The following is a 26,896-nucleotide window of genomic DNA, read 5'->3' on the forward strand; positions in this document are numbered from 1 at the left end:
ATATTACTTCACTAGCTTCACTAGGAAATTCTGCAAACATTTTAGGAAAATTAATACCAACTCTACACAATCTTATCCACAAAAGAAATAAGAAGGAATACTTTCCATCTGATTCTAGGGGGTCAGCAGTATCCTGATCACAAAACTTGATAAAGATATTATAGGAAAAGAAAATCATAGACCAGTATCTCTCATGACTGTAAGTGCAAAAAATTATTAACACGATTTTAGCACATGGAATACAACAATTTATAAAAAGATGTATCATGAACAAGTAGGGTTTATCCCAGGAGTGCAAGAATAACTTGACAATAATTAGCTCAAAATGATCATATACCTAAGTGTAAAACCTAAAACTGTAGGTATTTTAGATTAAAGCATAGGAGAAACTATTTGTGACCTTCCATTAGGCAAAATATTCTCAGATGTGACACCAAAAGCATGATCCACAAAAATAAAAATTGACAAGTTGCACTTCAACAATATTAAAAATTTCTATTCTCTGAAAGACAGTGAATGAAGAGAGAATGAAAAGACAAGCCACACACAAGGTGCAAATATTTGCAAATCATATGTATTTGCAAAATACATACACACACAATTCAAGAAAACATGAGGGGATACATGATTTGGAGAGTTACTTTAACAGGGCAGACATACAATTGGCATATGAAAATATGCTCAACGCTATTATTCGTTAGGAGAATGCCAAATAAACTTACAATGAAGCATCACTACATATTTGTTAGAATGTCTAATCCTTAAAAGATTGACCATACCAATATTGGTGAGCATGTGGGACAACTAGAACTCTCATAAGTAGTTGGTGGAAATATAAAATAGTTTAGTTACTTTGGAAAACAGTTGATACTTTCCTAAAATATTAAACATTCATCTACCTTATGACCCAGCCATTCTACTCCTAGAAATTTATGCAAAGAAAATGAAAGCATGCATCCATACAAAGAATATATAGTTTGTTCATGTATAAATGTTCATAGTGGCTCATACATGTAATCTCAGAACTTTGGGAGGCTGAGGGGGGAGGGATTACTTAAGACCAGGAGTTTGAGACCAGCCTGGGCAACATAGTGAGATGCTGTCTATACAAAAAATTAAAAATTTTTAATTAAAAAATTAAAAATTATCTGAGCATGGTGGTCTGCCCCTGTAGGCTCAGCTACTCAGGAGGCTGTGGTAGGAGGATTGTTTGAGCCCAGAAGGTCGATGTGGCAGTGAGCCATGATTGCACCACTGTACTTCTCCCTGAGTGACAGAGTGAGACCCTGTGTCAATCAATCAATCAATGTTCTTAGCAGCTTTATTTCTAAAAGCCTACAGAAAAAAAAACTAGAAATAACTCAAATGTCCATCCCATCCATAGGTGAACAGATAATCTATACAATAGAATACCCAGTAATAAAAAGGAATAAACTCTTGATATATTCAACAATATAGTTGAATCTCAAAGTAATTATGCTGAAGGAAAGTAGAAAATAAAACAAAAAAGTACACATTGTTTGATTCAATTTATGTATAATTTAGAAAATGCTAACTACTGTAGAGTAAGGGAAAGCAGATCGGTGGTTGCCTGAAGATAGGAAGATGAGGAAGGGACAGGAGAGAGAGATTACAAAAGGACATAGGGAAACTTCAGGAGTGATTCATTTTGCATGACAGATGTAGATATGTTCATTATTCTGATTGTTGTGTTGCTTGAAAAAGATGTATACATATTTCAAAATTACCAAATTTTACACTTTGAATATGTGCCTCCTAATTGTGCAATATTGTGTATCAATTATTTTTCAATAAAGCTGTTTTTTTTAAAAAAACTTAAAAACAAGAAAAAATAAAAATGATAAGGAATGACTAAGTGGTTACTTTAGAAGGAGACAGTGAGAGAAGGCCTTTCTCAATGGGACAGTTGATCAAAGTTGACCTGGCCTAGGTCAAAATGGCAGGTGATTGGAAAGTTATGGATAACTTGATGGGCATACTCTTCATACCCAGGACTCTCCCTAGGCACGCTGGATACTGAAAGTACTGCAACATCTCATCAGCTGATCTGGTTTTAGTCCGTTGAGGCTAAGCCCATTACCTCAGTGGGCTAAGACCAGATCAGCTGATGAAATGTTGAGGTCTACTTCTACTCTGGTCAAGATTGTCATGAAATTGAGTGGGCTGATCTATTGCCTATAGAGGAGAAAGCTTGGGCAAGAAAAGAGATGTTCATGAAATAAGCAAACAAAAATAAGAAAAGATTTTGTTTAATCTAGAAAAGAAGAAAGGGAGGGAAGGAATTACTTAAGTTGAAGGCAAGTTGCGTTAATACAAAGGCATATCATTCTAATTGTGTAGGGATCCTCCCTCCTGCTCACCTTTTAACCTGCCTTTATCTGAAAAGCAAAATCCAAGGTGGAGCCAAAATAGGAAATTTAGAACACTGGAAGTTTGCACTGACTATGAAGTTATACTTCATTTTAGAAGGCAGGAAGGGCCAAAATTTTTAGAGTTTACCTCACCTCTGGGTAATTTCAAACACATTTATCTTTTCTAGGACATCTAAAATGACTGTGTGACTTTTTTTTTTTAAGATAACCGTGTTTTATTATAAATAACAATAAATATCTTCATGTGACAGCAATTTCTAGAGATAAAAATTTTCTTTTTCTAAGTAGTATTATATGATTTTAACAAAAGCTATGAATCAAGACATAGCCTTTATATGCTAGAAATAATAGAACTAGTACTTAAAGTAGCAATCTGACAACCCACAAAGAATATTATAAACATATCATGCCTCATTAGTTCAATTATGTCTCATTTGGTGTTAATAATCTTATTCTTATTCAATATAGCAAGTGCTTGTGCGTATTTTCCCTTTTAATATTTTTTTTTTCTGTCTGTACATCTGAGTGTTAATGGATGAAAGGTAAACCAACAATGTCTTTACCAGGTGACCTAAACCATCTCAAAAATCATTTAAAAAAGTTTCTTTCCAAAAGATATTTTGGACACCTTACAGATAAACTAGTTGAATCGAAGTTATTTTTCAGAGCACCATTCAATATTGATATTGCTTCATTTTTAAGGATTGCAGATATGCAGGATATCTGGACTTTAGTGTTCAACTAAAAAATTAATGTAACATCAAACACTCGCACACACATGCACGCACAGAGGAAGATTAGATTATAAAGGTTAGAAACTGTTAACCCATAGATTTTGTTTGGCTTGCGTATTATTACAATTTTTGAATAAGTCATGAGCCTATAGAAATAGGAAGATTTCACACAAAAGTGACATACTTCTGGCTTTTCTTGAAAAAATCTGAAATGAGTGGCACTGGACCTGAATTCTGTTATGACACCCATCAAGAAGGAACTGAGTGGTGATGTCCCCTTTAGATGGAACATATATCCTCTGGTTTGCCATATTCTCCACCATTCCCTTTGGCAGCCCTCACACTGGCTCTTGCTGCTTCATGCATTTCTAATACCTGTCTGGCCCATAAAAGCTTTTGAATTTGCAACCCCTACATGTAAAATCAATGGACAAATGGACCTGCCGAAGGAGACCTCTTTTCTATTTTTAGTCTGTACGCTTCTTAAATCAGAATAAATACGAAACTGAATGTTCTATCTTAAAGATGATCCATAAAAGAAGTTTCAGACTTTCATGGAGCCATGTCAAATTTCAAGTAATCTTTACCATCTTTCATATTTCAAGGTTAATCTTTCAGTTATGGTTTTTTGCATCCATTTTTTATTGCCATTTAGGTCTTCCTAAAAATGGAGTGACAACTGGCAAACATTACCAGACTAGATTAAAAACACACACTGCTTTAAGGACACCTTTACATACAATCAACAAGTGTAGCTGTATAATGCTAAGGAATAGCAGCAGACAGAAGTTGTATTAACACATATAGGTAACACCATTAGAAACATCAACATCAAATAGAAAGTTGTCCATGTGTAATGTCACAGTATGTGGACTACTGAATGAAACTTGTCTTTGTTCTTACTATGTTATGAATTATGGACTGAAAATCCCTTTCCCCATCCTCTACATGCATTCTACTTTTGGCCCAGGTAGCGTTGGTAGACATCAGAGCCATTTGAGGCTGTCTGAGAAAAGAAATTTGTGATCCTGAAGCATGGTAACAGCCCTCCATATAGTTACCAGGAAATGATGAATGTGTGAGTGTATAAACACATACAGACATATATGTGTGTGTGTGTGTGTGTGTAAATGTATTACACACATATATGTGTGTAAATGTATAGACATAGATATCTATATCTATATCATATCTATCTCTATATCACCTATATAGATATACCTATATAGACATTTACACACATGCATGCTTAATAGGGTTACACTACTTAGCAAGCTTCCCAGGACAGATCATTCTCAGTTCCCTCACTTAAAAAATGAGAACACTTGAAGGTCATATGATTTCAGAGAAGGAAGGATTCTGAAGAGTGCCTACTTCAAAATTCTCTTTACTAGTGGTAGTAGAGGTCGTGATAGTGGCAGTTGTGATAAGAATATCATCATTATTTAAAAAAATTCCAAGGCCACCAGAGACTAAGTGATCTACTAAAGGTCGTATATCTAGTTAACATTAGATGCAGGACTAGAATTCAAGTCTCTCAACCTTAGTTCAGTGTATGTCATGATATTATGACTGATTATTGCATGGAATGTAGCTCCTTTATTTTCCCTTCCTTTCATTATTGATGTTGTTGTTATTTTTAAATTTTGTTTTAAAAAAATCTTTTTAGCTTGCTGCTTTTTGATCAAGAGGAAAGTCTATAATATCATCCTCTAAATCAGTCTCATCTGAGCATCATTGTATGTTGGATCTAAATTTGATTTTTCTACATATAAAATGTCTTAAAAAATAGGCAGATACACTTTTGTGTGTAGAAATTTTATTTAAGAAGTTACTGTAAATTAGAATGATACCTTTTCATCCAGCCTAACGTGGCACTACATGAGAGATTTGCTTTTTTACAACTTTGGTAAAATTTAGGGATAACATTTATAAATTTAAGCAGACTACCAACAAGAGTGATACTAGTAAGCTCCCAAAGGTTATAGATTATATAAGACTACATGGTTTTAGTAGAATTTTCTAGGAAAAGATATGCCAGAACAGAATTGAAGCTTGATAAAATTTGACAAATGCTGGTAAATTTGTATTTCTTTCAGAATTATTTCTTTTTTCTTAACAAAGGTGTAATTTCTCTTCTTTAGCGGTCTACCAAAAAGATCTTTTAAGTTTCCTAAACAGCCATATATTAAATTTAAAACATTTTCAGATGGCTTTATGATTAATTTTTAGGGTAGTAACATTCTGACACTTTATTCACATTTTTATTTATTCAAAGATATCTTTAATATCTGATTACATGCCAGGCCTTGTGATCAGCTCTGGGGATATACATGGTCTCTGCCCTCACACAGTTGCCAGCTTGGCGGACATCTTTTCTGTTGTATTAGTTTTGAGAGAAGATGCCGTAAGTTCAGAAAGTCAAAACTGAAATCAAGATAATTCATCATCAAGGCAACACCGTATTTCAATTAAAAGACAAAATTCTGAGTTTTACAGGTTTGTATAGTTAGCATCAGTCTATTAATTACCAATTGCAGATGTCGTATACTTTGAAAAATTATCATTTGCATTTTATTTATCTTGAAGAAATATACTCACAATAATTTATGAAACAGGGGAGATTGCTTGTAAGCAATGAAGCTGCATTGAGTTATAGCCCTTACACATTAAAATGATCTAAATTTTATCACAACCCAACACATTTCCATCAAAGCATTACAGCAATCACTCTTTTTTTATTATTTTGAAAAGAGTATACTTCTAAGCCTGGGATTGACAGCTTTAAAGACTAGCAATATTGTTTTTGTTATTTCTTCATTCGGGGTTTGAAATAGGAGCTTTCTCAGTACCTCAGGAGAATTTGTTATAGTGTAAAACTGATGATTATTTTAACACAGTTGTATAAAAACATTATGATTGTATCAATATGTATTAAGTTACTGAGATTGTGTCAAATTATAATTAGTGAGACTAAAATGTTGACTCCATTTTCAGTCTTCCACTTACACAAAATAACTTGCGTTATAATTTTCTGATCTAATTGAAATGTTGAGCTTAAGTCAGACATTCTGGGTTCTGGTTCCTATTTGTATAATAACTAGCGCTGTGATTTTGACCAGCTCACTTCATCTCTCTGCATCTCATTTTATTCATGTATAAAATGAGGACTCGACTGGGATAGCCCCTCACTTCCACTCAAATTCTCACAGTCTGTGTTTTTTCTTGGATAATCACTATTATCATAAACTATCATTTTAGTCCTGGATGGCAAGTCAAAATTTAAAAAGCTTCTCTTTTCCTTTATTAATTATAAAATAGCAAGATTCTTAGAAAGACAACTTCCCCCAATACCTTCATCACCCCACCTGATGCTGAAATTGTTTTGAGCAACAATTACATCATCAAAGCCTTAGAATGGGATCCTTAGCTTCGGGGTCAGTTATACCTTGAAAGATATTTTATTTAATATTAAACACTTTTACATAATTATTAGAACTCTTCTTATTTTTCACATCTCTGCCCGCTCTGCTCCATTCTCACTTCATTTTCCTTTACTAGTGTTATGCTCCTCTTCTCTTCCCAAATTTGACATCTGAGACTTACCCTTGACTACTCTCTCTAACCTCCACCTCATTTATTCAATCATCAAATCATTTCTCCTTTATCATATTTTTGTACAGAAAAAACAAACTGTTTACTTCGTACACTTCACTTTTGATATTAGATGGGTTATTTTTTTTTTCACATCAAGCAATTCTTCAGTTCTCGGTGGACACCTGCTGTGTGTCCTACAATTCAATTCAGTTCTGCCACTATCTACCAGGAGTTAGCATTAGATCCCACAAGTTGAGGGCTCAGTCCCACAAGACTGCCTCCATTTAAAAGACCAATCACAAGTCCCAGGTTGTCACCTGTACTCCTGACCAACCAGCTATATGTTGGGATTCTCATGACCTCCTTGTTGGGTTTGATAATCTGCTAGAATGGCTCACAGAACTCAGAGAAACATTTACTTACATTTGCCAGTTTATTATGAAGGATATAATAAAGGATACAGATGAACAGTCAGATGAAGAGGTACATAGGGCAAGATCTGGAAGTGTCCTGAGGACAGGAGCTTCTGTTCCTGTGGAGTTGGGATGCACCACCCTCCTGGTACATGGATATGTTCACAAACCTAGAAGCTCTCCAAATCCTATATTTTGTTGATTTTTATGGAGGCATGATTGATTATTAACTCATTCTCCAGCTGCTCCTCTTTCCTCCCAAGAGAAGACACAGGGACACTAAAAGTTCTAGCATTTGAATCATGACTTGGTCTTTCTGTGACCAGCCCTCATCCAGGAGCCTTCCAAGAATCCCCTCATTAGAACAAAAGATGCTGCTGTCACTCAAGGAATGTCAAGGGAGTTAGAAGCTCTATGTCCAGAACCCAGCACAGAGACAACATATTTCTTACTATTTCTAAGTTTAAACATTTGATTTTTCATTTCCTCACTGCCCTCATATTCTAGTACATGTTCTCCAAAGTTTGGCTTATAAACCACACACATCCAAATCCCCAGAATTTTATAATTGGAATAACTTGAAACACCTGTTAATGTAGGTTTGATGGGGGCGGGTGCGTCCAGACCTTCAGAATCGAAACTCTGAGGCTAGGATTCTAGAGACCTACACTGTTATACCCGTTTCAACATGCCTATGAAGAATTCATATTCTTTTATACAGACTGGATGTAGGCTAAAGACTAATGTGTACTGAACTACTTTTGGACGGCTGCCTTTACATACTCTGCCCAGATCACATAGCACCTTGCTTTAGAATAGAATAGAGCATTACCTGACACCTCTTATACTCAACCTTTGATGTTTCTGTCAAAACTCAAAGGCAGTAGGAAAAGTCTTGTTTAACATCTGTTACACTTAATTTAATTCATTTTTGTTCTATCTTTGTAAGATTTCTAAATATTAATGAATACATGATTAGTTAATTTAGGCATAATTAGCTTCATCACATTTTATTTTTTTCTTACTCAGACTTAGCTGAGAAAATACAATATTCCCTGACAAAATTCTCTAGCTGTTTCAGAATTAGGCACCTGAGGTTCCTAATTTTCCATGGTATCTTTTTTCTTACTATCCTCTTAATCTTTGTACTTAATTAAGTTGCTTTCTTTGTCTCATAGAGGATCTTTTTTTTGTAGGCAGAACTTTCCATAATATTATGATTGATTGTATTTGTTCTCTAAAACTTTTCGATCACTGTTGCTACTGGTAACACACACACGCACACACATACCCAACTTAGGGTACCAGAGCATTGTAAGAGAGAAATTGGTTGTCTTAGGGAAGGCTTTAGCTGCTGATATAAAAGTGATGGTGGCAGAATCTTTGGTAGCATGTGGGCAGTCCTCCTACCAGGCTATCTGGAAAATGATCATTTTATTTAAAACCTACAAGTGTTTCTGTGGAGAAAAGATGTTAATCTCTAAATTACATTTTCATTACAGACGTAGTGGAGATGAATCTCAGAAGTGGGTGTTTGGAACTGATGGTTGCATTTATTCAAAGGTAAGGACTTTGTAAGCCACAACTTTTATGCCCAAGTTTTTCTATTCCCAGATTCTTATAAAATGTACTGTGTATTGTTCAGAGCAAGAAATGCTTTTTCTGCATATATGACTTCACTCTATACCTAGAAATTTAGAATTTAACTTAACTCCATAATTTCCTTTAACTTTTTTTTTAAAAATTTAAAATACACATTTTCTAAAGTCAAAAATAATTTTTCCTAATTCATTGCTATAATATGACCCAGCATTTTAGGGCATCAGTTTTCTTCTACATTGAAATGAAGAATTTGGTACTACCATTGAACATGTCTAGACAGCCCAGCAATTCCCCTACTAGTCATATGCCAACAAATGATCATATGCTTACATATATTAAGGAAACAGTATTTAATAAAATGTTAATAGCAATACTAATTCTAGTAGCTTCAGAGTTGTGATTACTCAAATGGATGCCAGCAATAGAAGGGATAAATAAATTGTATTATACACTGTGTATTCATTGGAATACTATATGGCAGGGTTGGCAAATGTTTTTCTGGAGAGCCAGACACTGAATATTTTGGGGTTTATGGGCCATATAATCTCTATCTCAACTTCTCCACCTTGCCTTTTTAGTGCAAAACAATCACAGAAAATATGTTAATGAATGGATGTGTCTGCATTTCAATAAAACTTTATTTACAGAAACAGATCAAGGTCTGTTTCTCATTTCTAAGATTTCATCAGAATGGCCTTTACTATCTATATTTCTACTAACATTCTCATTCCCAACCACTTGATTAATCTCTAAAAAGCTTTAGAGTTTCCCAAGGTGGCAGATGAGAGGCTTCTCCAGCATTCCTCACCCGCTTGGAAGAAGCAAAACAGTGTGTAGAGATTCACACTGTGAAGTTTTATCCAAGAAGGAAAACAGCTCAACAGACAAGCAAAAGAAAACTTAGATGCTGGGAAAGAGAAGGTGGTTAGGCAGCCTGCTTGGTGAGGTCTAGCTGAAAATGGCAAGTGAATCCCCAATATGGGAGAGGGAGAGTGAGTGTCTCTATGATCTACCCTCTCCCTGGGGAGCCATGTAATTCAGGCAGTGCAGGCCACAGAAGAGCATCTTGAGCCTCCCAAGCCCTGGATTTCACACTGGGACACTGTGTGAGAAAGAATGACGCTGGAAAGTCTATCACCCGCTTTCCTAGACATGGACACCAATAAGAGGATCTGAAAAGCAATAGAGAAATCTGAACACAAATCCAGGATTGATGAGAAATGTATCAAGGACATATATATCTCCAAACAAACAGCAGTTGGGCATGGTGACTCATACCTGTAATTCTAGCCCTTTGGGAGGCCAAGGCAGGATTGCTTGAGCCCAGGAGTTTCAGGCCAGCATGGGCAACATGGCAAGATCCCATCTCTAAAAAATTTAAAAATTAGCCAGTCCTGGTGGTGCATGCCTGTGATCCCAGCTACTCAGGAGGCTGAGGTGGGAGAATTGCTTGAGCCCAGGAGGTCAAGGCTGCAGTGAGCTGTGTTCAGGCCATTGCACTCCAGACTGGGTAACAAAGTGAGATCTTGCCTCAAAATATAAAAATTAAATTAAATAAACAAACAGAACATCTGGAAATAAAATTTTCATTGAAAGAATTACAAAATACATTTGAGAGCTTCAACAATAGACTAGATCAAGCAGAAGAAAGAATCTCAGAACTTAAACACAGGTCTTTGGAATTAATCCAGTCAAACAAAAAAAAAAAAGAAGAAGAAAAAGAATAAAAAAGAATGAATGAGGCCGGGTGCAGTGGCTTATGCCTGTACTCCCAGCACTTTGGGAGGCTGAGGCAGGTGGATCACCTGAGGTTGGGAGTTTGAGACCAGCCTGGCCAACATGGAGAAACCCTGTCTCTACTAAAAATACAAAATTAGCCAGACGTGGTGGCACATGCCTGTAATCCCAGCTACTGGGGAGGCTGAGGCAGGAGAATCACTTGAACCCGGGAGGTGGAGATTGTGGTGAGTCAAGATCGTGCCATTGCACTCCAGCCTGGGCAACAAAAGTGAAACTCTGTCTCAAAAAAAAAAAAAAAATGAATGGGCTAGGCATGGTGGTTCATACCTGTAACCGAGAGTCCCCGACAGGGGACTAATGTCTCGAATTTACAAGGAACTCAGCAACAATATAAGCTAAAACAGATAACTCCATTAAAAAGTGGGCAAAGGACATGATAGACATTTTTCAAAAGAAGACATACAAACGGCCAACAAGGGTGTAAAAAATGCTTAACATCACTAATCATCAGAAAAATGCAAAATTAAAATCAAAACAAGATACATGTTACACTAGTTAGAATGGCTGTTATGAAAAAGACAAAAATAACAGATATTAACTGGGATGCAAAGAAAAGGGATCACTCTTGGTGGAAATGCAAATTATTATAGTGCAACCTCTATGGGAAGCAGTATGGAGATTTCTCAAAGAACTTAAGATAGAACTATTATTTCATCCAACAATCCCACTACTGGATATCTACCCAAAGGAAGAGAAATCATTGTATCAAAAAGACACATGCACTCATATGTTTATCACACTACTATTCACAATAGCAAAGATATGGAATCAACCCAAGGTTCTATCGGTGAACAAATAGATAAAGAAAATGTGGTATATATACACAGTGGAATACCATTCAGCTGTTAAAAAGAATGAAATAATATATTTTGCTGCAACATGGATACAACTGACAGAGACCATTAAGTGATACAACTCAGAAAAAGAAAGACAAAAGCCATATGTTCTCACTTATAGGTGGAAGCTAAATAATGTGTACACATGGACATGGAGTGTAGAATGATAGATATTGGAGACTCAGAAGGATTGGAGGATGGATAATGAGAAATTACTTAATGGATGCAATGTATATCATTCAAGTGATGGATGCACTAAAAGCCCAGACTTCACCACTACGCAATATAGCCATGTAACAAAATTGCACTTGTGCTCCTTAAATGTATACAAATAATAACAATAATAATAATAATAATAATAATAATAAAGATTTAGGCTCTGTCTACAGCTCTTCACTTCAGAGTTGTCACCTGAATCACCCTTTATGATCCATTTATGGTAATATAGGCTTTGTCAGTCCTGCTCTTTCAAAGTCTCACAGCCTCTGTTCATTACCTAGTTCCAAAGCTGCTTCCACATTTGTAAGTATTTGTTATAACAACACCCTACTTCTGGGTATCAGTTTGTCTCATTTGTGCTACTGTAACAAAATGCCACAGACTGGGTAATTTATAAACAATATAAATTTATTTCTCACACTTCTGAAGACTGGGGAGTCCAAGACCGAAACGCCAATAAATTTGGTGTCTGGTGAGGGCTGCTGTCTGCCTTGTTGCTACATCTTCTGGAGGGGACAAGTGCCGTATTCTTCCATGGTAGAAGGGACAGAAAGGATTGAACAAACTCCCTTGAGCCCTTCTACAAAGGCCCTAATTCTATCCATGAGAGCTCTGCCATATGACTCAATCACTTCATAAAGGACCTACCTCTTAATACTATCATATTGGCAATTAAGTTTCAACATATGAATTTTGGGGGACACATTCAGACCACAGCAAATGACTTTTGTGTGGAGTGTCACCAGCTAAGCACTACCCTATGGACAGCTTCCCGTAACTCCAAAGTCAGTTTACAATGAATCCTACTGGTGCCACCTCTCAGTGACTTCTTTGACATCCAGTGAGACATGGCTGTGCCCTCTCTGATGTGAACTGGATCTCAGTCATGAGTCAGGCATCTTTCTGTACCTTCCATTTCCCCTATACCTGCCATTCTTATATTCTCTAGTGTTCTCTTTAACTATTACTAGCCACTCCAATCCCCTGTTACTAATGGTTTATGTTCAACTTTCCCTCTTTGAGTACTATGTAGTTTGTATCTCCTTACTGGACCCTGACTGATAAGCATGGTAATTTTATTCCTCTACTGTTCTAAAATTATATCACAACTTGCATCATTTTAGAAATTCAGAGTTTTATACAATTTAAATGTAAAAGTGTATTATAATAACATTTCCTTCCCTGAATAGTTATTTGTTGGTACACCAGCTAAAATTTCAACCCATTTATTAACCCAACTCAAACTATTTACCTCTAGTTCTGTTCATAGAAGGGAATTTGACACATCAATGAAATGTCAAAGCTTTTTAAGGATTATCTTTACTAACTTTGCTCAAGATTTCACTCCAACTTTCCTCTTACTCATCCCTCATACCATTTATAATCTTTACCATATTCCTGAGCCAGAGTGAGGCTCTAGGTAGATGAAGAAGGAGTCTTATACTTCTTGGTAAAAATTGAAAGTAGAATTTTTAGACAATACCAAAATCTCTCTCCAGCTGTTTGGCTTGTGCCTGCACATAATTATGAAACATACATGAACACAGTTGACTCATATTACCCAAGAACATAATTCCATCCTATCCAAATCTCGCTCTTTCCATCAACACACATAGAAGAGCAGAATCAAGTTTTAAGTGTACTTTCTCATTTTCTTTCCCCAAAGTTAGGTGCCTACATATCCTCTGCTGCTCAGCTACTCTTTTTACCTTTCTTTTTCTCTCATTTTACAATTTTTAAATTGTTCCCAACAATACTATTGCTGATTATCAAATGATGCATACTTTTATGCTTCAAACACAAATTATTTTCAAGAAGGTTTTGTTTCTAAAACTTAATTCCCAAACACAATCACTGATGTTTTTACAATAGCTACTCTAAATTCCCAAAGCAAAACTATTTATTAATGAGGCATTTCATTCTTTTAGAGGTTTAGAAATTTTGATTAGCTCTAAATTTAGTCATATTCAAAACTATTTCCATCTAGTTAAGGATAAAATGGAGTATAATTTGATAATTATTTGCAGCTGGATCATAAATGGAGCTCATGTTATTTATTTTATAAAAAGGCAGAATTACTGCTTTAGGATATTAATAACTAATCTTGGCTCCAACACTTATTAGTTGTGTGGCCTTAGACAAGTCATTTAACCTTTTTAAGCTTCGAATTCTTCTTCTGGAAAATGGAACTATTAATACTAGCATTGTAAGTATTTGGCACAGATCCTGGCCTTTAACAGCAAATTGATAATTTGTAGCTAATAATGATAATAATAATGAACAAGCTTAAATATATTTATTCCTTTTTGTTGTATTGTTTTTACTTGGATAAGTCTTTTGTGTTGTTTGTTTTTAAAGTTAACTATTCCTCTATTCCTTTACAAAAGGTTACTAAAACTATATCACCTCCTTTATACAATTTATAGTTTCAGCTAAATTAAAGATTTAAACATGGAACCATAAAATAGAAGAAAAAGTGGATTAAACATCTAACCCAGTGTAGTAGTGAGTAGACATCTTCATAAGCACATCTTCATAAGTATGCAAACAAAGGGAGAATCCATAGAGGGAAAAACTAATTACTTGAGTACATAAAAATTTAAAAACTCCTAAATCTAAAATAATTAAGCAAAAATAAATAAGAGAATATGAAAAGTGGGGAAAATCTTTGCAACATGAACATCAGAGAATGAGATAATACTCAATATATAATAAACCTGATATAGGGATAGAAAACAATATATACTTCAATGCAAAAATGGGCAAAGGACTTTAAAAGGAAATACATGACAGGAGAAAAATTATAAGAGCCAAACTAAATAAAAATTTCAGACTCACTAGATATAAAATAACTGTAAAACAATGAGATGGTATTTTCTTTCATTTAACATTAGGAAGATGTAAAACTAGGAATATCCAGTGTTGATAAAGATACAAGAAAACTAACACTCATTATATGTATCAGTTATCTATTGCTTTATTTTTTAATTGTGTAACAAATTACTTCAAAGCGTAGTAACTTAAAACAGCAAATATTTATTATCTCATAGTTTTAGTAGGTCAGGAACCTGGAGTGACTTACCTGGGTAGTTCTAACTCAAAGTTACTTATGAGACTAACTCAGGTTGCAAACATCTGAGGCTTGACTAAGGCTGGAAGTTCTGCTTCTAAGCATTCTTAACTTTGCTGTAGGCCAGAGGCATTAGTTCCTTTGCCATGTGGGCCTGCACAACATGAGCTAGACAACCAAAAGAGTGAGAGAGAACAAAAGAACAAAATGGAAGCTGAAGTGCCCCTTATAACCTCATCTCGGAAGTGGCATCCACCACTTCTGCCAAATTATTTGGATCACATAGTGGAAGAGGAAATGCCCAAAAGGTAGGACCATGATGTGACTGAATACTCTGCTAGCCATTACAGAAGCAAAGACCACAACTATAACAACAACAAAAATGCAGTAATGGGCTTTGCTTCCTGGAGTTGACAATATGGGAGGGGACTACACAAAGGTATGAATACAAGGAAGCAGGGAACATTGGGGACCATCAAAGAGGGTGGCACAATATTTCTGCAGGTCAGTTTGACAACATTTATCAAAATCCTTACAAAAATGCATATTCCTTATGACTCAGAAATTTCACTTGTAGCAACTTACCCCAAGAAATTAATCAGTAGTATACACCAAAATATATCTTTAAGGATGTCCACCATAGTACTATTTAGAATGGTGAATATTGAAAACAGGTTAATAAATCAACAGTGAGATTGTAGGAATATATTGTGGCATGTCTTTATTATGAATACCAAATGTTGGCATAACAAATAATGGAGAATAATTTATGATGATGAAGAAAAATCGTAATGTTGTTAATTGAGAAAAATTGGGTAAGAAAACAATATTTTATTTGTTTATTTACATTGTACCAAATAAATATGTATAAAGACAAAACTGGAAGTTTATATGTGAAATGGTGGTGGAAGGATGGATAATTATTTTCTTCAGTTTTTTACTACATTTTCTAAGCTTTCTGTAAAAAGCATGTATAATAATAAGAAAAAAGAGACCCCCTTCAAAAATATGTGTGATCATTGTATTGACCAAGAGTAGGTAGAGTATCTGGAGTTTAAAATTCCAGGTGAAATTCTGCAGACTTGCCTGCCATACTTCCCTTGAAAACATAAGCACTTCTGTGGAGCCCCAAATTTAGGTGAAACATAGCCTTTCCAACAGACATGAAGGGAACACCTTGGGAGTGATGGAGACGATCCCCCAGCCCTATTATGGTGGGAAAAAAATCTCATAAATGGATGGGGTTCTGTTTAGCAACCAGAGAGGTACACTTGCATCCTGAGAGTGAATTTGGTAAATGTGAAATTCCGATCATGTTCTTACTCAATCTTCAGTGGGAAAACTTCTATGTTATGGAAGCTGAACTTACCCAAGGTCTCAAAGCCAGTAAATAGCATAGCTGGAATTTAAAACCAGGACAGGACTGTAGGTTGTGAATTAGTATGTACTATTTGAAGTTGTTGAAATGGGAATTACGTGATTAGAGATGTGTTTTGTTAAAATTTATCTTCTGGTGTAAAAAATGGGTTAGAATGTGAAGAATGCATTATCAGCCAAAGAGCTGATAGACTTAGAAAATAATAAGAGCTTAAGATATTAGAGGTCAGTTTAGGGTGATGCACTGGTGAAATTGAAAGGAGGAAAAGTTGAAAGATTAGGTTGTTGACTTCCTAGAAGAAAAATTTGAATTTCAGATTTTGGAGGAAGGAGTTGTCTGTACTGGTGGTCTGATGACTGAACCTGTGGATGCCTTGTTGGAGGTCAGGATCACCTGGTCTTAGAGTAGATAACACTGAATAACTGTGATATTAAAGTATTAGAGTAGATATTACCTGGGGAAGGAAGGGTTTAGGATGACTCCAAAGGGGAAGTTCCAGGAAAATTTGTAAATGTCTCCAAATGCATGATGGGAGGATGAATAATAGCTCTGGTCACTTTGTGTTATTTATGTATGTCTGCCACCTTTGCCAAACTTTCAACTCAAGGAAGCAAAGCCCATTACTGCATTTTTGTCATTGTTGTACTTTTGGTCTCTGCTTCTGCAGTGTCTAGCAGAATGTTCAGCCACATCATGGCCCTACCTTTTGGGCACTTCCTCTTCCATTTCACTGGATATATTATATGTTGAAGTTTCCCATACTCCAGGTACATCATCTTTCTAGTATTAGGGGAATGTACCTCAGAAATGAACTTACATAAAATGTCTTTACTTCTATTAGAGAATGAAACAAACATAAGATGAAGCTACCATAATAATATAAGGGATTTACAATTGCCAGAATTTGAGCCGTACTGCTGTTACTTATAGTCTTAAAGTGTGTCTACTGTTTGTTTTGCTTTTTATAAGTTGATTCTTTTAATATTCTGATACTATGGAACATATTTGGTATTGTTTTCTCTCATATTGAAAACATAGTGGTCTTTGGGCTGAATTTGGGCTTTGATGTTTTTAGCAGAACCAATATGAAACAATCTACTTCTCCATTACCCATCACATTATTTTCAGTTGAATTGTCTTAAATGTACTTAAGACAATAAGAACTGACTTAAGAAAACAAAAAGTAGCATAATGCAATAAAGATGAATAAGATTAAAGGTACAATGTAAATCCTAATTTTTTTAGATTAAACTTCTTTTTGCTAATGTTTTGGATTAGCTTAATGATTCAAAAATCTCTTTCCAAAATTATCTGAATAGTATGTGCAATAATATAACTAATTTCAATTCTTTTTTAAGTATTAATTTTTATAAAAATATGTGATAAAATTAATATTAGAAAAAATACATTAATGAGAAGTAAAGTCTCTTCTTCTCAAACTTTATTCCCATTTCCCAGAGTTATTCACTAACAGCATGCTTTTTGTATATTCCCCAAAATTATTACACATATATTTGCATGTGTAAAATGGTTCTCATTTAAATAATAAAAGGGATACATGTTAGTTTTGAAAAACATCTCCAATAATTCAGAACTGAATAAAATGATAAGCAAAAGTAGCTCTTGAACTATTCCTCCAATATTATTGTTGATAGTGTATCATTCTTGATTAGAGACACATACCCACCCCCAGACAAAACTATACATATTACTTTGTGATATACTTTTTCCCACTTGATAAGATATGTATTGTGGCCATCTTTTCATACTGACATCCACATCTATGCTGTCTTTTAAAATTTTCCTGGTGATGTACATTTAGTTAAATATTAGCAATGCTGCAATGGACATCTTTGTAATATGTATATATTTGTTAAGTCAAAGGGAATACACATTTAAATTTTTACACATTTAATGCTTATGGTGATATTCCAATTACACTGATTTGATCATTACACATTATATACAGGTATCAAAATATCACATGTGCCCCCAAAATACGTACAACTAATATATGTCAGGACATAAAAAGAAAAATAATTGCATTGTTAATACACTCATTGATTAATTCAACAAAGATTTGGTTTATTATGCTTTTAATTTGCATTAAAAAATCTCTTCTTGACATTTTCTGGATCCCTTTTCTCTTCTTTTTCTTTGCTTGTTTAAAGCTATACTTTATATACTGTTTTAATTGAAAAATTTCTTACATTAAAATAGATTTCTTGAAAATTCACCTATTTAAAGTTTAGGTGTTTAATGTTTTTCAGTATATTCACAGAGCTGTGCATCTGTCACCACAGTCTAATTTTAAAATGTTTTTGTTCTCCCTAAAATACATCTTGGACTTCACATCTATTCCTCCACCTCTGTCTGCCCCCCTCCCCATCCTTTATAGGTTTGCCCATTGTGGGCATTTCATATAAATGGACTCATATAATATATGGCCTACTGTGTTTGATTTTTTTTCACTTAGCATAATGTTTTCTGAATTAATTCACATTGTAGCATGCTTTAGTAGTTCATTTCTTTTTGTTGCCAAATAATATTCCATTGTATGGAAACATCATACTTTTAATACATGTATCAGTTAATGGCATTTTATTTGTTTCCACTATTTTGGCTACTTTGAATAATGCTGCTATGAACATTGGTATGGAAGTTTTTGTGTGTATGTATGTTTTCATTTTTCATAGGTATATAACTAGGAGTGGAATTGCTGGGCCATATGAAAACTCCACATTTAACATTTTGAGGACTAGCCAAGCTGTTTCCCCTTCACGTTCTTGCCAACTCTTGTTATTCTCTGTCATTTTGATTTTGTTATTCTTTGTCATCCTAGTGGGTAAAAAGTATTATCTTATTGAGGTTTTGATTTGTATTTTTCTGATCACTAGTGCTGTTGATTATCTTTTCTTAGCAAATTGTTTATCTTCTTTGGAGAAATGTCTACTCAGATCCTTTACTTGTATTTTCATTGGATTATTTGTCTTTTCATTAGTGAGTATGAGTTCTTTATATATTCCAGATACACATCCCTTATCTGACATATAATCTGAAAATATTTTGTCTCATTCTGTAGGTTTTTTTTTTTTACTTTCTTCACAGCATTGTTTGTAACACAATTTTTTAGTAGTACAATTTATTTTTCTTTTGCCACTTGTGCTTTTGTTGGAACCCCTTACATTAAAATAAGACTTTATTTTTTAGAGCAGTTTTAGATTCACAACAAAATTAAGCATAAAGTAAGACAGTTCCCATATATCCTTTACCCCCACAAATGCACATCCTCCCCTAGTATCTTCATCTTGCACCAGAGTGGTACATTTGTTATAATTGGTGAACCTACACTGACACATCATTACCAAAGTCTACAGTTTACATTAGGGCTCACTTTTGGTGCTGTACATTCTATGGGTTTGAACTAATGTACAACGACATGTAATCACCATTATAGTATTATACAGAATAGTTTAACAGCCCTAAAAACCCTCTGTGCTCCACCTATTCAGTCCTCACTGGCAACCACTGATCTTTTTATTGTCTCCATAGTTGTAGCCTTTTCAGATTGACTCTTGCACTTAGTAATATGCATTTAAGGGTTTGGAATGCCTCACATTTTAAACATGCATGTTTACATTACATCTTCTAACAAAGTTTAAAGTTATTTAGTATCTATTTTTCCAGAACAATGTAAGGACTTTAGTGCCGTTTATCTGCTGAACACGCCCTCATGATTTTTGTTTTTTAGAATTACTCCACACTTTAAAAAGTGCAGTAAGGAGTTTATATTATAACTGAAGGAACATATTTAGGCTTGACAGACTATTAATCAAGCTGGATGACACTGATGTGTTGCGGGAAGTCAGAGACCCCGAACAGAGGGACCAGCTGGAGCCACGGCAGAGGAACATGAATTGTGAAAATTTCATGGACATTTATCAGCTCCCAAATAATACTTTTATAATTTCTTATGCCTGTCTTTACTTTAATCTCTTAATCCTGTTTTCTTCATAAGCTGAGGATGTACGTCACCTCAGGACCACTGTGATAATTGTGTTAACTGTACAAATTGATTGTAAAACATGTGTGTTCGAACAATATGAAATCAGTGCACCTTGAAAAAGAACAGAATAACAGCGATTTTTAGGGAACAAGGGAAGACAACCATAAGGTCTGACTGCCTGCAGGGTTGGGCAAAAAGAGCTATATTTTTCTTCTTGCAGAGAGCCTATAAATGGATGTGCAAGTAGGAGAGATATCGATAAATTCTTTTCCTAACAAGGAATATTAATATTAACACCCTGGGAAAGGAATGCATTCCTTGGGGGAGGTGTGTAAATGGCTGCTGTGGGAGTGTCTGTCCTATGCAGTTGAGATAAGGACTAAAATACACCCTGGTCTCCTGCAGTACCCTCAGGCTTATTAGAGTAGGGAGAAACTCTGCCCTGGTAAATTTGTGGTCAGACCAGTTATCTGCTCTCAAACCCTGTTGTCTGTTGTTTAAAATGTTTATCAAGACAATATGTGCACAGCTGGACATAGACCCTTATCAGTAGTTCTGCTTTGCCTTTGTCCTGTTCCCTCAGAAGCATGTGATCTTTGTTCTGCTTTTTGCCCTTTGAAGCATGTGATCTTTGCACCTACTCCCTGTTTTACACCCCCTCCCCTTTTGAAGCCCTTAATAAAAAACTTGCTGGTTTGAGCCTCAGGTGGGCATCACAGTCCTACCGATATGTGATGTCACCCCCGGCGGCCCAGCTGTAGAATTCCTGTCTTTGTACTCTTTCTCTTTATTTCTTAGCCAGCCGACACTTATGGAAAATAGAAAGAACCTACATTGAAATATTGGGGGTGGGTTCCCTTGATATTGAAGCATGTTGCTTAAATTCCCTGTGTCTGCTTCCTCATCTTTAAAATGGGCACAATAATAGTACCCATTGCAAAGTGCTCTTGCAAGGATTAAAATGCAAATTTGTTGTTATGTAGGAAGTTAATTCCATGCAAGGGTAGCCTCCAAGTGTATTAGTTGGTAAGCTAGGCTAGAGCTCATGGTACATAAAAGTGCACAGAACAAATTAAAATATTCACATCATGACATATTAAATCAATTTAAAACATAAAACAAAATGTAAAGGAAGAGAGATGGGCCAGATTAACATAATCAAAATATTACACAAGTGGGTTGAAGGGTCATATTAGCCTGAATCTGGTATACAGTATTTATATATCTCCCCTTTATGCTACATTACTCTTTCCTGCTGCTAGTGTAGTTACAAGAACCAGAATGAAAACTTGACCTGGGAGCCCAACAAATAAAAGATGCCTGGGCCAGTGACACACACTTGTTCCATGAGGGCTGTGTGTGAGTCACTTGACCAGTAGCTGTGCTCCCCAGTTAGCCTGATGAGCAGTGATGGATTTTATCCTTCATAAGATCCCAAATGAGAGCCAGCAATGGGTGGCTAATTAAAGACCTCATGATTATCGTGAGCCTCATGTGCTTCATTTGTATTTAGTATATCATAAATATTTTTTGCTTTGTTGGTTATTTAGTGAGTCATGAATATTAAATGTCTATTTTGTCTTTTGAGCCTTTTCTATGTTCGTAGACATTTGCTCTACTTTGTGTCTGACATTTCTCGGGTTACTATCTTATATATGCTTAATGCAGCTATTTCATTCATTCAATTTGTTTTCTTGTCTTCTAGAGCAGAATTGAATACTTCCAAACAATACAGCAACTACACAATTACATATATGTGTTGTGTATACAATAATACCTTGTATATAGAAATAACTCAATAAATTTAGCTATTATTATTAATGTTTAAGATTGTTTTACTGTTTTAATCTTATCTAAGGGCAAAAATTAGCTATCTAGCTAAACTTAATCAGATTAAACAATTATTTAGAAATGTTAATATTAAAGTCATTTCACTTGATTTTGTTATGAAGTTGAGAATAAAGTACAAAGTTTATTAGCCAGACCTTTCTATTTTTAATCTAGTTTATCCTCCCCTCTTTCCAGTTGGATGGATTTTTGGCTACTGTTTATAAGGCTGATACTACTTGTTATTTTTTTCCTTTCTTACAGGCTTATCCTCAGTTTGTTCTGACCTACCTAGAGGAGCTAAATGCACAAGTAGATGTGACCCAGACAGAGAATCACATTCACCATGGTGCCTGGACCACAGCTCATCAGGAACATGGCAGAAACTTAGAAGAGGTCAGTGTAGTGAGCCAGAGGCAAGACAGACATAGCTCTCTAAAATGTATTTTGAAAAGAGAGGCCGGGCGCGGTGGCTCACGCCTGTAATCCCAGCACTTTGGGAGGCCGAGGCGGGTGGATCACGAGGTCGGGAGATCGAGACCATCCTGGCTAACACGGTGAAACCCCGTCTCTACTAAAAATACAAAAAGAAAAAAAATTAGCCGGGCGGGGTGGCGGGCGCCTGTAGTCCCAACTACTCGGAGGCTGAGGCAGGAGAATGGTGTGAACCTGGGAGGCGGAGCTTGCAGTGAGCCGAGATCGCGCCACTGCATTCCAGGCTGGGCGACAAAGCAAGACTCCGTCTCAAAAAAAAAAAAAAAAGAAAAGAGAAAAAATGTTCAAGTTGTTTTTGGGAGGCAAGCACAAATTAATAATAATTAATAATAATTAATGTTATGGATAGTTTAAACTAATACACATAATATAGTATCTATATGCACATTTATATTTATATAAACATGTATGTTTATATAAACATTGTATTAAACAGATGGCGATAACCTTTTTTCTTAGGATTGCCTTTTTTTGGCCACGTACAAAAGACTTATGTGTTGTAGAAACACTGAAGGAACCATGAAAACTGCAGTGTTATATTTTTGGTATGTACAGTTTAGATATTTCCACTCAATGAAAATTAGCTACTTTATTCCTATATTTCATTTATTAGGTTCTGCAAGAAAGTGCCAGCAACCCTGGTCTGAAGCAACTGCCAGAACCCTCAGACACCCATTTAATGCCAGAAGGTTCTCTTGAGGAGACAGGGCAGCTGACAGTAGCACTGGTGAGGAAACTGGAAGAGAAACATCCTAAGGCTTCTGCTCAGAGGTAAGGTACTGACAGAACTGAGCTTTATTGCTCAATGACATTCGATGTTTTCCTTCAGTTTCATGTAAGATTGATTTCTTGAAGATTATTGAAATATCTCAAAAGCCCGTTGGCTTTCAAGCGTAGTAGTTTTTGGGTCATATTTGATGAAGAAAGGTGACATTTATGTGTATTTTGTTGAAGATTGATGTACTGTATGTTATTGTTTATTATTATACTTAGGATGGGTTGCTGTCCTGGGATTTCACTAAAATACTCTGAAATAACTGTCATTAACACAATTAAGCTAAGGCACTACAGACCATATATCCAATTGTTAAAATACCAAGATATGTTGAAGAAGACTATTCCATGGGCAATCCTTTTTATTTTCCATGAGAATATTATATTTGGACTCAAGGTTAAGTGCACAAAAGATGGTCTTAACCAGTGATAACAAATCAACCCTGTTTCCCTTCCTAGAATAAAAATAACATCATAGATATTGCTAACCAATTGAAAAATTATCCTTGGTTAAGAAATGGAAACAATTTCTCTGATCCTCTTTATTTAATTGGAAACTAAAGTTCATTATTATTATTTTGTTGGGGTTGATGTTGCAAATCATAAACTGACTTTATAAATTGTAATTTTAATCTAAAACTGTTTGAAATTACTGTTGACTGAAATACTCTTAAAGGAGTAATATAGTTCTTACCATATTCACTAAAGTTTAAGGAAATTCCTAAATTTATTTTATTTCATTAATTAATTTATTTATTGTAAAAATGGGGTCTAGCTATATTGCCCAGGCTGGTCTTGAACTCCTGACCTCAAGCAATCCTCGCACTTCGCTCTCCCAAAGTGGTGGGATTATCAGCATGAGCCATCACACTCAGCCTTCCTAAATTTAAATACATGAACTGTAGATAGAAATGTCACTTGCATGAAAAGAGACAAAAAACTTTTATTTCAATTAAAAGCTATTTTATATTACTAAATTACATATTCCACCTGGAATTTTGACAGGAGGGGAACTTTTTTCTGATAGATAGCAAAAGTGACTCTCCCAATTTATTATTTATTATTTAAACATTAAGTCTTTTGTACTTGTTGTTTTGAAGATAGAACACAAAGTAACAAATTTAGTACCTTGCTGTATCATAATATGGGGTGTCAGAACAGTACGGAAATTTAGGTTCCAGGTATTCTTTTTCCTGCTAGTTATTTTTTAATCACATACAAGATTTTCAACTCCCTGATGCTCCATCTACAACAGGACCATAGGCTGAGCAGCCATATAGCCAAGCCCCTCTCCACTATTCTCACATCACTAGAATATAAGTCCCTTGGGGAAAGTCCTTGTCTGATATTTTCATCTAAAATAGGAACTCAGGAAACACTGGGACACTTGAGAATTCGTAATACTGCTCTATGAGGCTGTTTCTGGCCTCTCTAGACTTATTTGGCAGCCATTTCTACTCAGCCATTTTTGAGGGAACGCTTGCGCTTGTCATTATCTTGGGATCTTCTTATCTTGGGTTTTCATCCTTATCCTGGGCTCTACTCAAGAAAGAGGCACAGTTTACTTCTGCTCTCAGATTCCTGAAACATACATGGGGTTTGTGTATTTGCCCCATGCTCTACCTGGCCCTCATGATAACTCACCTGCTTTGCCTATTTCACCCTTCCCATGCTTAAAAATTATAGGGCACTGGGTAGCTTAGGGATTTGGCTTTTGCATTCTGTTGTTGCTTCTTCCCTGAGGCAATGCAATCTGATGACTGCACTTTGGAAGAAAGGAATATAGTATTAGAAAAAGTGAGGCCAAAAAAGACAGGGCAGTTAATGTCAGCTGCCATACCACAAGACCTGTCTGAGGTTGTTAGAATTAAGTGAGATATCTTTAAGTTTCCAGAAAAGTAGTAAGCATTCAAGTGTTAGTTGTGAAAATGTTCTGAAAACATGCAGAGCTAGAAAAGAATTTTTAATAGGGGTTTTACTTAGATTTATGCTTTTTAGTCAATAGGAATTGACTAGTAAATCTGTTTGGGTTTGATTTCATAAGAAATCTTCCAGAGGCTGTTTCTTAGTGAGCATTCCTCAGGGTTTATGTGATAGGCTCCAGCAACTCTTCCTGCCTTCTTCTTCTTCTTTTTTTTTTTTTTTCTTAAGGCGGGGATTTATCTACATTCTTCCCCCTCTGCCTCCACAATTTACCACAGTAGATGTAATTTCAGTTTCTTTACCTCTTAAAACACACACACACGCACACACATGCACCCACAGTCTAAAATAATCACTGAAAAGTAGGCATAGAAGTGTGCTTCTATCCTTGCTTCGATAAAATAAGTTGTGTGTACATTGAATTCTAAGTTTGGTCCAAAGTAAAGTAAATGCCATATTCTGGCATTAAGTGTCTGGAATGTGTTTGTTTACATTAGTTTATCCAAAGGAGTCCTTTACTCTTATTTAAATGGAATAGGGGGTGGAGAAGGACTGGGACAGCCAACAAAGCATGCTGACCCAGCTTGTCACCCAGTGACCTGTGAGAAGGAAATAATGAACTGTGAGTAGCTGTCATCTTAACTGTTTCTGACAGTTTGCCTTTGGGCACATCTGTGTTAGTTGCATTGGAAAGGCCTTTGTTCTTTTCCCACTAGTGACTTTGTGGAGTGCTGAGGGGTTTGCTAGCTACTGTACTCCTAACCAGCCCTTCCTTCCCAGGGAAGCGAGCAGCTGCCAGGGATCGCACTGACATTTCTCTTCATGACTCAACTTGGCATGGACTTCATTCTTTTAAAAGAAAACATCGATTTAAAAGCCATTTGATTTTTTTTTCAATTAAAATGTACTTTAATATCTCATAAGCTTTGGAACTAATAAAAAAGCAATTTATAAAAATAAATTTAGTATTATCCTAATTTTATATAGACAAATACCTCACCAAATGGGCTGGTGATTTGAAGAAAATAAAACAAATTATTGAAAGTTTTTACTGCTTTTAAAAATATTTAATTATTTTCCAAATTTTAATAGTTAAATGTTTGCATTAGGACAAAAATCAATACAAGTTACGAAAAGCGTTTTAGATGTAGACACTTGATACTTTGCTATTAAGAATATTTGGACTAAAATTGATAATTGTCACATTACATTTTGTTTCACATTTTCCACTGGTATTTTAAAAATAAACTTTTATCTAAAAATATAAACTTTAAAATACTGCGGTATTTAAAGTCTATCTTGTACATAAAATTATTGTAATCACTAGGAGATATGATTTGATAAGAAACAGGTGTTTCTGTCCCTCGGTTTTCTGAAGTATAACTACCATTTCAATGGTAACAAAGGCAGGACATTTTGAATAATGCATATCATGCCCTGAGATAATTTTTTACATTAAAATTAAAGCTTCATTTATAAAATATAATTCCTGAGTCAGTTTTAAAGCCTTATTTACATTTTTACAATTGCTATAAAGTCAGTTCTTCTGCTATAATTATGTCTAGCTACAACTGGTATGAAATAAAATTAAGCGTTTGGTTCTCAATTTATTATGTTTACCATTTTAGGAGAATATAAATTCAAACTCTACTGCATTGGTCAATTTTTATAAGGCCCTCTTTTCCCCTGATAAAATAGAAGAAATGAAGCTTGAAAGAAGTGACATGCTTTTTTCTTATTCAAGGTTCTTTTCTCTTAGTAACAGATTTGAGATGCACTAGCTAAAGGAACTATTATAGTCTCCTGCTTTTCAAAGAAAGGCAAATCAA

General features: G+C 35.2%; 1 protein-coding gene across 1 annotated transcript in view; it reads left to right on the forward strand.

Annotated features, from left to right (window-relative positions):
• LOC105528742 overlaps positions 1–25,697 on the forward strand; it is a 180,858-nt gene extending 155,161 nt beyond the window's left edge. The window contains exons 10-13 of the mRNA XM_011965615.1: positions 8,640–8,700; positions 22,140–22,271; positions 22,984–23,141; positions 25,565–25,697. Of these exons, the coding sequence (XP_011821005.1) occupies positions 8,640–8,700; positions 22,140–22,271; positions 22,984–23,141; positions 25,565–25,697 (484 nt within the window). The remainder of the gene's footprint in view (positions 1–8,639; positions 8,701–22,139; positions 22,272–22,983; positions 23,142–25,564) is intronic.
• Positions 25,698–26,896: the final 1,199 nt, after the last annotated feature.

Source organism: Mandrillus leucophaeus, unplaced genomic scaffold (genome assembly GCF_000951045.1).
Source record: "Mandrillus leucophaeus isolate KB7577 unplaced genomic scaffold, Mleu.le_1.0 Scaffold73, whole genome shotgun sequence".
NCBI lineage: Eukaryota > Metazoa > Chordata > Mammalia > Primates > Cercopithecidae > Mandrillus > Mandrillus leucophaeus.